The sequence below is a fragment of the Thamnophis sirtalis genome, unplaced genomic scaffold, assembly GCF_051295495.1.
Source record: "Thamnophis sirtalis isolate CommonGarterSnake01/CBP01778 unplaced genomic scaffold, rThaSir2_p1.2 scaffold_6, whole genome shotgun sequence".
Lineage (NCBI taxonomy): Eukaryota > Metazoa > Chordata > Lepidosauria > Squamata > Natricidae > Thamnophis > Thamnophis sirtalis.
Window position 1 is genome coordinate 132,621,462 of NW_028261386.1, and position 12,201 is coordinate 132,633,662.

Genomic DNA, 12,201 nt, shown 5'->3' on the forward strand with positions numbered 1-12,201 from the left:
CAAGTTAAGGAAAATGATTGTTGCATCCCACTGTCTGAATTTCTTCTCCTACCAATTTTCATTTTCTGGCAGGGGGAAAAAAATATCACCTTTTCCCTTCCAGGATGGTACGGCAGGGATAGGGGAATATATGTGGTGCTTAGTCATCTGTCAAGCTGCCTAACAAGAGACAGACACCTAAGTTTTTCACACTTGTTATCGGTCAATTATGTGATTGCTGAATAAGGATATAATGTGATATGAAATAGGGGTAAAGGATTTGATAATAAGAGCTCCATCCTTCAAGCAAGGAATTGTGCGAACGGCTGGCAGTGGAGTAGACAAAGTTATGGAGGCAAAATGATGTCATTCCCCAACCCAGAAAAAAAGGAGGAAAACAGCAGTGGTGGGTTTCAAAAATTTTTGGAACCTACTCTGTGGGTGTGGCCTCCTTTGTGGGAGTGGCTTGCCTGCCATGTGACCTGGTGGGAGTGGCTTGCTGACCATGTGTTTTCTCTCTCTCTCTTTCTCTCTCTCTCCTTCCTTTTGTCTCTCTGTCCCTTTTTTCTTTTTTTCTTTCATCTCTCTCTCACTCTTTTTTCTTTTTTCTTTTTTCTTTATTTCTTCCTTTCTTTCTCTTTCTCTCTCTCTGTGTGTCAGTCAATCTGTCTGTCTGTGGGGGGGGGGTTCAAAAATTTTTGGAACCTCTTCTGTAGGGGTGGCCTGCTTTCCGGGTCCACTGGTGGAACCTCTTCTAACCGGTTCGGTAGATTTGATGAACCGGTTCTACCGAATCGGTGCGAACTGGTAGGAACCCACCTCTGGAAAACAGTAACAAGCAGTGACTTGTTATCGATATACTGTTCATCCCAAGACGTTGAAATCTATCAATGCTTCAAGTGGCTTGTACATATTTGTCAGTCTCTGAATATCTGAGTATGGAATATAATCTATGCTGTGATTCAGTCTAATTTAGCAAAGCAAATACATTAGTGGTGAGGGGAATCTTTTGAAAATGTTACATCTTTTTTGCAGATGTTTGCCTTAAAGCTACTCTATGGCTTTCAATTTAGATAGAAATATCCACTAAAAAAAGTCAAAACAAAATTTTTGGGTGTCCCTTTAATGATGAAAATCACATAAAAACATACTCTTTGAGGTTTTCCTTCATTACACCTATCTGGATAATCTTTATATCTTATTTCCAAAAATAACAAGAAATGTCTGGTTGTCTTTTACCTTCTTTTAGATATCCATGTTTTGGGTCATAGCCTTGATCACCTAAAATAAAAGAGTTATAGGTGAAATAAAATAACAGTGCAGAAGGGATTTGCAGCATAGGTTTTACAGACTGCAGTTTTTCCTCTTGTCAGGATGAAGTAAATAACTGTATTTTACTTTTCTAAAAAAAAAATTGTGGTGTACACACCGCAAAGAACAAGTTTTGTGTTAATAGATTCACATAAAGACTGGGAAACGGCTATTGTCAGGAGAAAAATAGTTGTGCTTATTTGATGCGGCTGCAATACATTATTCAAAGATTCTCACCGTCTGAAGGAAGTTATTTCTGTAATGAAATTAATTGGAAAAAGAGTGAGTTCCTTTTAAAGCCTATATGGCCACCACCGGCTTAACACTAATGGTTCCCCACCCCCCACCCCCACAAAAAAACCCACATTTCATACTTTAAACTATGGTAATGACTGAGACTTTGATCATTTCAAGTCTTTCTCTTTTGTGATTTTAGCAATTTAAGTTTTATAATTAAAAAGGTGTAAGCAAGCCTCCTTTTTTTTGTCCCCCCCCCTTCCTACAAAGAAAGCTACCTAGAAACTAGTCCTTTAAATATAGTAAAGCAATTTAAATTCTGTGGTGCCGTGACAATTAAACTACTGCTCGGTTCTTTTCTCTTATATATACATATATATATATATGTATATATATATATATATATATATATATATATATATATATATATATATATATATATATATATATATATATATATATATATATATATATATATATATATATATCTTTATCATATTTTGCATTTTTGTTCAAATGGTATCACCCATTATATATTAGACTTTAGCAATAGCAATAGCAGTAGACTTATATACCGCTTCATAGGCCTTCCAGGCCTCTCTAAGCGGTTTACAAAGAGTCAGCATATTGCCCCCAACAATCTGGGTCCTCAGACTTTGAATCTGCCAAAGTTTTTTTTCCCTTTTCTCTGCAATTAAAAAACAATTAGAAAATATTTGTTTTGAATAAAGATTATTTATTATTTATTTATTTATTTATTTATTTATTTATTTATTTATTTATTTATTTATTTATTTATTTATTTATTTATTTATTTATTTATTTATTTATTTATTTATTTATTTATTTATTAGACTTATATACCGCTTCATAGGGCTTTCAGCCCTCTCTAAGCGGCTTACAGAGTCAGAAACTTGCCCCCACAGTCTGGGTCCTCATTTCACCCACCTCGGAAGGATGGAAGGCTGAGTCGACCTTGAGCCGGTGAGATTTGAACCGCTGAACTGCAGATCACAGTCAGCTGAAGTGGCCTGCAGTACTGCACCCTAACCACTGTGCTACCTTGGCTCTTTTAATGGGCAACTGCTATCTGCAGTTCAGTGGTTCTAATCTCACCAGCTCAAGGTTGACTCAGCCTTCCATCCTTCCGAGGTGGGTGATCAAAGATCTGATTGGATTAATGTATTCATCTCACAGTTTTTGAAACTTGCTCCAATGTGCAGAATCTAGGCTGAATAGAGGTAGTTCTTGACTCACAATAGCAATAGCAATAGCAGTTAGACTTATATACCGCTTCATAGGGCTTTCAGCCCTCTCCAAGCGGTTTACAGAGTCAGCATATCGCCCCCAACAACAATCCGGGTCCTCATTTTACCCACCTCGGAAGGATGGAAGGCTGAGTCAACCCTGAGCTGGTGAGATTAGAACCGCTGAACTGCAGATAGCAGTCAGCTGAAGTAGCCTGCAGTGCTGCACTCTAACCACTGCACCACCTCGGCTCTTACTAAACAACATGCCAGCAATGTCAGCGGGAACTGGAGAACCAGTTCGGGGGTGAACCGGGGCGAACCAGTAGCACCCCACCCCTGCAGTGAAGAAGAAAACTGGTTACATGTTTACTTTGATGATAGGGAAAAAAATGCTATTTCAAGAATGATCTTTGATCTGCATACAATAACTTCAGTTTTATAATGCCATAACCCTGAAGCCTGTTGGTATCGGTTTTTTTTCTCTCTCCTTTCCCTAGAGTTGGTGCTAATGTGCATTTTACCTGTGATGATAATTATGTGCTCCAAGGAACTAAAAGCATTACTTGTCAAAAGGTGACAGATACCTTAGCTGCTTGGAGTGACCATAGGCCAATTTGCCGTGGTAAGTATTGTTCAAGTTGGAAGCTGGTTGCAAGCCGCCCTGAGTCCCCTTCGGGGGGAAAGGGCAGCATATAAATATAATAAAATAAAATCAATTAAAATCAAGCTGTTCTGCCTTCATCTTCCTTAATTAAATGTATACCTGATAGGGCCAATGGCCCCCATTTTTATTCATACTGCACATTGCTCTTACGAAAACTCAGGAAATCTTTGTAGGTCTGAGGGTAAGAACCATCCAAAGTTTTATTTTTTTAAAAAATGCAAAAAAAAAGTATTGAAATCTGTATTCGAATAAAGTCTGATCCTTTATGTTAGATTATGCCAAACCTCTAAAGGCTAACTCCCCTGCCTTAATGGAAAATTACTTATCCTGTGAATCTTAATCTTTTAAAAATTAATTACACCACTTTGTCTGGCACATTTTGCATGATATATAAATACTCAATTAACATGCATCGCCCTATATTTATTTTCTATGTAGTGAATTAATTAACAGTTAATTAATTATTAAAATATGTGTGCAGCTCCACAGGTACTATGTGGTAATTACAAGCTATTTTAGCAATTAAGGTGATTTAATTCTAAAGTACTATTCATATTAACAAACATTTTAGTATATAGAAATAAAATATTTACCTTGATTTCCTTTTTAGGCTGTGTTCAAGGGAAAAAGAATCTACTACATATATTAGTAGTTGATTATGTATCACAATGTTACATATTACAATGTTACAGCTGAAGGATCTCTAATGTTTAAGCTAATTGCTTGAAATTCTGCTTGGTTATGTAGAAAAACATTGAAATGTTAGAATATTGATTCTAATCTCAAAATATACGTATTCTCATATTTGCCGTTTCCCATGAATTGTTCCAGAGGAGTTAAATCACCTTATTAATTACCAAAATAGAAACACTATTACTATCTTGTGATGTCTAGTTTCCATACTTTAAATATGATGCTATTTGCACATTAATACACGTAATGCACGTATTCCATCGGCCAGCCAGTGTCGGCTGGCAACTACAAGGAGGAGGGCCTTCTCAGCAGTAGCCCCGACCCTTTGGAACGAGCTCCCCGTGGAGATTCGTACCCTCTCCACCGTCCAAGCCTTCCGCATAGCCTTGAAGAACTGGCTCGCCCGTCAGGCCTGGGGATAGGATAGTTACCCGCCCGAATGATGAGTGTATGTTGCTTGCTATTTTATTACATGTTTTGTCCTAATGTCTGTATTCCCCTTTCCCAGTTTTTGTGTGAGCCGCCCTGAGTCCCCTCAGGGAAAAGGGCGGCCTACAAATTCTAATAAAATTCTAAAAAATTCTAATTCTAATTAAGAAACTTCAAGAAATGTATTAAAACACATGTTGTAATGTTTTGTTTTGTTTTTCCTGGATAAACAGTTGTGATCTCTCAATCCAGTATGAGTGGGAGAAAGAATGAATCATTAGCCATGGATATAGCTATATATAGTATATATAATTTTATCTCTGTCACACACACACACACACACACACACACACACACAACATTGTTACTGTGTTACATTATTATTATCACTATAAGGAATGAATTCCGTGACAACTAGTTCTTATGATAAACATATATTTAACTTTATTGTGATAATTAAATAATTAATTTACACAATAATTTTGTATCATGTAAATACTATTCATCATACTGTTGTATTATGAATATCATTATTTTACTTTCAGTTTAAAAAAATGTATGACTTTAATGATATGAATATAGTTCCATTTATATTACTGAATCCACTCACATTTTAATCCCTCAGATTTTCATTGTCTGTATTATGATTCCTTCATGTTTAAATGGATTCCAATTAGATGAACCACTCAATTATTAGAATTATTTAAAATAGAACATTTATAAAAGTAATATCTTCAGTACATTTCTTGATAAAATTCACCCTGGCTCTATAGTAACTTCACTGCATAAATAAACAGTTCCCCAATTTATGTTTAATGCTTGGGGTCTAAATTAACATTGACAAAAGCTTTTGAAATATACTGTACGTTGCTTATTTTAATTTTAAATTTTATTCTAATGTTTCTGAGATTTCTAAGTGAGAATTGTAATGAAGCAGTGGTGAGCTTTCATACTGAATAAGTTTGATTTATTTTCTATGGCTTCTTCTATTCTTTTCTAGCTTTACTATTTTGAAGAAACGCTAGGTGTAGCAGAATTTTCTCTAGTTCTGATAGTTTATGCCTGTTTCTTTCAGAGGAAAGTAAGCTTTGTGATGTCCCTCTCATAGTTTATAGGCAACTGAATTGGATTGGCTGGGCTGTTGTATTTGAAGTTGGCAAGCTGATCTCTGATTGGTCCTTATCTGAGTCCAAAAAAGATGGTTCTTGAGCAGAACAAAGTAGACCATGACTATTTAGCCTTGTAGCTCATCACTGCCTCATTGTTGCCAGCCATTAAAGTATATACTAAAGGATTGTAATTTTTTTTTAGAATTGTTTCATTACATATTACATTAGCACAATGTGGCATAATTGCACAGAAAGTGTAGCATAATTGCAAAGCATAAAATGGAGCATAATTGCAGAGAAATGTAGTTGTGATTGGCCACATTCAGTAAAATAAAGACATAAACACTGTTCTTTCTTTATGAAAATAAAGCTTTTTTAAACATTCTTTGTAGACTGCTATCCAGAGTTCTAGTGCAACTGGAAGTTCCATAGCACATTTACAAATTTTAAAGAAATGTATAATAGCTGTTCCCACTTCAGGAAACTTTCAGTGTCCTGCTATTTTCTCTTTAAATAAATGAACATTTCTAAAATCTCTTCTATTTCATGCTTCCAATATTTCAGCTAGAACGTGTGGTTCTAACCTCCGTGGTCCGAGTGGTATTATCACATCACCCAATTATCCTGTTCAATATGAAGACAATGCACACTGCGTATGGGTTATAACAACTCTTGATCCAGAAAAGGTATGTTTCCCATTTTGTGGGTTTCTAAACAATTACAATGAACGTACTGATATTTGCATAAACGAAGCCTTATAAATCATAATTTACATGAGTTTTTATAACGTTTTGAATGTACAAAATACAGACCAAAAAGTATTTGTACGTAATTTTGTTTCACTTCCTTAATATGAATGTAAACTGATGTCTTAGTGATTACTTAATACTATGTATACTTTTGATGTTAATAATGACATCATTTTAGTAACTTTTCTGTTTGCAGACTCCTTCACAAAAGCAACTGTGAATATTCAAAGATTTTTATTTGTGATATAATCTTTCTGCACTAACAATCATGTTCTATTTGCCATAGTGCCAAAATTGGTTCATGATAAGACCGAGAAGTCTTTTCTCTTTAAGCTTAGTCTAATCAAACTTGGTCTATTGCATTTCTGAATTAACAGCATATAAGAAGCCAGAAATTTCAGTGTTTGTAATTATTATAATGTCATGGTTCAAAAAGGGGCAATGTTAAATTTAGAGTCCTAGATGTTATGTTTGCCTACATTTTTTTTAAAAAAAAACCATTCTCTATCTTCTCCTGACGTTGTAAGAAAGGAGGAGTAGAATGGATGTTCTCACAAGTGGGCCTCGACAGGCAAACATTTATTTCAATGGTTACTTTTTGAATTGCGTCTGATGAATTTATAAATTAGACTATTCAAGAAGATTTCTTTTTGTCTCTATCATTAAACATTTGTTGCTTTTTCCTGTAGTTCCCCCCCCCCCCCAATTTTAGTAGTACTAAGCCAGTGTTTCTCAACCTTGGCCACTTGAAGATGTCCGGACTTCAACTCTCAGAATTCCCCAGCCAGCATTCGCTGGCTGGGGAATTCTGGGAGTTGAAGTCCGGACATCTTCAAGTGGCCAAGGTTGAGAAACACTGTATTAAGCTATTCAGGTTTGTTCTCTTTTTGTTCAAAAGTACTCTATTTTAATGCTCTGCTTATTTTGAAGGCTTTCTACCATGTGTTTCCTCTGGGTCCTACTAATGTATCTGCTCAACATAACCCTACTGAGTCATTTCTTAGAGGTTTATAGCTTACAAATAGCTATTTTGCATTGATTTTTCCCCCCCTAATCGCTTTAACTTGGTTTTGCTGCAGGTGTTTTAATTTGCAGTTAATTCCTGAAGTATTTTAATTTTTGTTCCTTTGGGTTTTCCCCCCTTTCCTAATATTTTCCATTCTGGGATAATTTCCACAACCCAACTTCATTAGCTATTACTTTGCATTTCCCCAAATTTGGGTTAGAGTATTGCCTGTTCCTCCTTTATGTGGCTGTTTCTATTCCGATCTAACTGTACTGTTCTGAAGGAACATTGGGTGTAGCACAATTTTTGTCATCCATTCTAGTATTGTCTTGACCACTTAGAGGCTGTAGTATACCTGTAACTGATCGTGATCATTGATTTTTAGATGAAATAAATTAAATAAATTGTAAATTTAATGAATTTATATGCCGCCCAATCCCGCTACAAAAGAATACAAAAGAAAGAATAAGATAGAGAAAAGCAGGTTAAAAACACATCATGAACTCAGTCTTAGTGGGGCTGGACCTCAATCATGAGGTCAACAGCCCCAGGACTGCCGGAATAGCCAGGTCTTAGTAGACTTTCGGAAGGCCGAGAGAGTAGGCAGGGTCCGGATCTCTGGGGGGGTAGATCATTCCATAGGGCCGGGGCAGCTACAGAGAAGGCCCTTCCCCGAGGGGCTGCCAGACGACATTGACTAGTCAACGGCCCCCGGAGAAGGCCCAGCCTGTGTGATCTTATCGGACGCTGGGAGGTATGTGGATACGGTACAAGTATCTTCTGTGATTTTCTCGATCATATTTAACACAGGGAATTATAGAACATTTCAATTTGGCCCTGTCAGGTGCTCCTTGGTTTAATAATCAAGAAAGAAACCACTCAACTCCATGCTTTAGAATTAAGTGTACTTTTACTAATTACAAACGATGAGTAGCAAAGCAAAGCTGAGTCTGAGTAAAAAGGCGCAAAAGCAATAGATATCATGTATGATTCAATCCCCTCCCCTTGGCGCCCCATGTCATAGTCCAATAATAATTCACCCAACCGTCAGGTGGGAGATGTCTTCAAAAAGCATCATCAGGGTGGAATGCTGGACAGTTGGCCTTGGCGGGAAACTCCCTTTTTCCACATGCGCAGAGAGATGGTGAGGACAGCTCCTAATAACAATCCTCCAGTACATATAATGATTCCCCTCCCAAATACCATGCCCCCCCTCCCGGTTTCAATGGCAGCCGAAAAAGAGCAGCGAAGCAGAGGCTGACAGGCCCTGTGTGCTAGATAATGTTTTATGTCAAAAAAAAAATGACAAATTATTAAGCAGATATCCTGATTTGAATGCTTTTGTTTCTAAATACACATTAAGATGATATCTGGAAATTTAAAAAAAATATACTTTTTTATTTTCCATTTTCATAACATATAATCACATGTATACTATTACATAGGCAATATCATGTTGTGTTAATTAATAATTACATCAGTTCATCTTGCCATCAACTCCTGGAGAAAAAATAAATAAATAAATAAAAAGAAAAACCAATGATTGGCTCTTCTGCTCTCCATACACCATATTTGTGCCTTATCCAACACTTTATTCTGCCTCTGTCCTCCCCCTTCCTACCTCCCTTCCTCCCTCCATCATCCTTTTCTACTCTACTTCCCCTTCCTTTCTCCTTCTCTTCTCTCCCCTTTCCACTCCTCCTTATTCTCCTCATCTTCCCCCCCTTGCCCTCTTTCCTATCCCTCTCTTCCTATCTTTCTTCTCTCCTCTGCTTCCCACTCTTCCTCTCATTCACTTGGTGTACATCTGGACAGTCTTAACTAGAAGAAATGATTATGGTAAACAGCATCAGGCTTCAGGAATTTTAAATATTTTTGGTTGAAGCAGGCATCTGTAGTAATCATGAATTATTCATAACCTGCCATTGAATCTCGTTCATTTCCAGTTACACCTTTTCCTTCCTTTAACTTTTGCTTTCTGTTCAGTAAAGATTGGAAACTCCTACAACTTTCTATCGCATGTCCCACGTAACCTTGCCTCAGAACATCCCCAGCACATCATATTAATAACCCCTCCCTCCAAATGTTCTTTGGAGAAAACAGCCAGGTGATAATGGGTAGATAAATAGTCCAGCAAAGAATTCTCCAAAGGTAAGATAAAATAAATGCTAATTTATTTAGAGCAGAAGCTTTAACTGGTTTTAATAGCATCAATTTATTTTTTTGTTTTTAAAAGCATAACACTTTAGGGATTCTGCAAATTGGGAGGTTGGCACCAATACAAAAACAAAAAACAATCAGGCATTTACATTAGAAATTAATGTCACCACATAGCTGAATGAATTCTCTAGGGGACATAGTTAAATAAAAGCATCAGTTTAAAGATAAAAAAAGGGCGGAAGGCACAATAATATTAGGATATTATAAGATGAATTGTCTAGATCAAGAAATTGCAAGAGAGCAATCAAAACAATTTCAATAAATACTAGGTTGGATCCAATTTCTTTTGATGGAAGCTTTTGAAAAATGTTGGCAGAAAGGGCAAACTGATATTCGCTTATATTATCATTCTTCTGCAGTTCATATCATCATCATTAATTGAGTTCCAGGCTGAATTTTACTCTCCCCTCTCCCAGATTTCTTCCTTAAGCAAATGATAAGGCTTCCCATCTCATAACAGTGACACTAACAGTGAAATGAAGATTACAAAGAGCACAATTTCTTAAAGCAAACATTGTGCCTCCGCTCCGAATTATCTCAATTGGTATAGAAGGATATTCATCGTTAATACTATTCAAAGCCACTGAGAGATCAACTAGGACCAAGCCGCGCTATACTCATCCTACACCTGCCTTAGGTCATCAGCGAGCTTGACAAATGACATCTCAGCTCTGCATCTGACTGAAAATAATCTGCTCCCTCAAAAGTTGCAAGGCAACCTTCCATAGAAAGAGAGCAGTTGGAGATTGGACAAAAATTGGCCAAAGTCTACTGCTATAATTTCACTGGGTCCAGCAAGGTGGTCTAAGAGGGCAGAATATTCCCCCTCAAGACAAGCAGCTCCACCCCCTCTTGTAAAGTAGTATTACCTCCCGGGAAGCCTTAACTTCAGAGAGCCGAGGTGGCGCAGTGGTTAGAGTACAGCACTGCAGGCTACTTCTGCAGTTCGGCTGTTCAAATCTCACCGGCTCAAGGTTGACTCAGCCTTCCATCCTTCCGAGGTGGGTAAAATGAGGACCCAGACTGTGGGGGCAATATGCTGACTCTGTAAACCGCTTAGAGAGGGCTGAAAGCCCTATGAAGCGGTATATAAGTCGAACTGCTATTGCTATTGCTATTGCTAACTAACTACAACAGATATCGATCTATGTCTCCATGGACTAATAGGCTCAAACTGTTCCTGGTGAACTTTGCCAAAGGCAACTCCCTAAGATTTATACCAGTGGTGGGTTTCAAAAATTTTCGGAAACTCTTCTGTAGGTGTGGCCTGCTTTCCAGGTCCACTGCTGGAACCTCTTCTAACCGGTAGATTTGACGAACCGGTTCTACCGAATAGGTACGAACTGGTAGGAACCCACCTCTGATTTATACATTCAAACAGATCGGAGCAACTTTGTTTGAAGGAAACTTGGAAAAGTCCTTGCAGGAGCTCTGTAAATGTTTCCCTGACCACTCCTTGGCAAGGAGGAACCTTGAACAAGCTTCCAGCCAAACAAATAATAAATACACTTGCCACTATCACTACACTATGGCACGAAGTAACCCTTAATACAAGCTCCTATGTGTCTCAGTCAGATTCATTCTTTACTTATTTACTTACTGCTGCCAATTACCTCCCACAGACCCGTTAGATCTCACAGGGTTGGCCTCCTCCGGGTTCCATCTACCAGCCAATGCCATCTGGCTACTACCCGGGGGAGGGCCTTCTCTGTGGCAGCTCCGGCCCTTTGGAACGAACTCCCTGCAGGGATTTGGACCCTCACCTCTCTCCAGGCCTTCCGAAAAGCCGTCAAAACCTGGCTTTGCCGGCAGGCCTGGGGGTGATGAGTTCCCTCCCCTCTCGACATGTATGGTTGTGCAACTGTTGCTTATTTTTATTATTTGTATTTTGTTTTTATGTTCCTCTTTTTCCCCTTTTGAATTGTTCGCCGCCCTGAGTCCTCCCGGAGAAGGGCGGCATATAAATAATAAAATTCCAATTCCAATTCCAATTATTTATTACTTTTCTAGATATCTTTTATAATTCTTCATCACCCAGAGTTCTTATGAAAAATCAAAAGGTGGCTGCATGCACCTAGAGGGGGCAACAGTGTGATTTGATCCATGTTAGGCCTCATAACAACCCACAATTGTATATTTCTCAACACACTTAAAAGTTTTTTTTTGGGGGGGGGAGGGGGAGATTGGTTCAACTGTGGAAGTTTGGGGGAGCTGAAGATTAGGATGTTTTTGCCCTAAAGCTTCCTGAATTGAGCTGAATCAAGCCCAATCAAGCCATCGTGGATATTTGCAAAGCAGGCTGGAACAGCAAATGACATCATGTGTCATGAAGACATTGCAGAAATTATGAAAATTATGTACATTTAGCAATGTGATTTGGAAATATTTGGTAAGCTTAAAACCAGATTATGGAGGATCACATGTGGTCTACAATTTGCACAAAATTTACCCCTGTGCATATAAGCCAAAAGAAGATATAGTAGGTCCTGTAATAAAGTTGTCGTTATTAAATTGTTTTTCAAATATGCAATGTGGATATGCAATATTCACTTGT

The 12,201-nt window shown here is 37.7% G+C and overlaps 1 protein-coding gene across 1 annotated transcript in view; it reads left to right on the plus strand.

Moving 5' to 3' along the window:
* The window catches only part of CSMD1 (CUB and Sushi multiple domains 1), a 1,072,234-nt gene that overhangs the window by 791,139 nt on the left and 268,894 nt on the right, over positions 1–12,201 (plus strand). The window contains exons 10-11 of the mRNA XM_087718982.1: positions 3,275–3,399; positions 6,237–6,358. Of these exons, the coding sequence (XP_087575108.1) occupies positions 3,275–3,399; positions 6,237–6,358 (247 nt within the window). The remainder of the gene's footprint in view (positions 1–3,274; positions 3,400–6,236; positions 6,359–12,201) is intronic.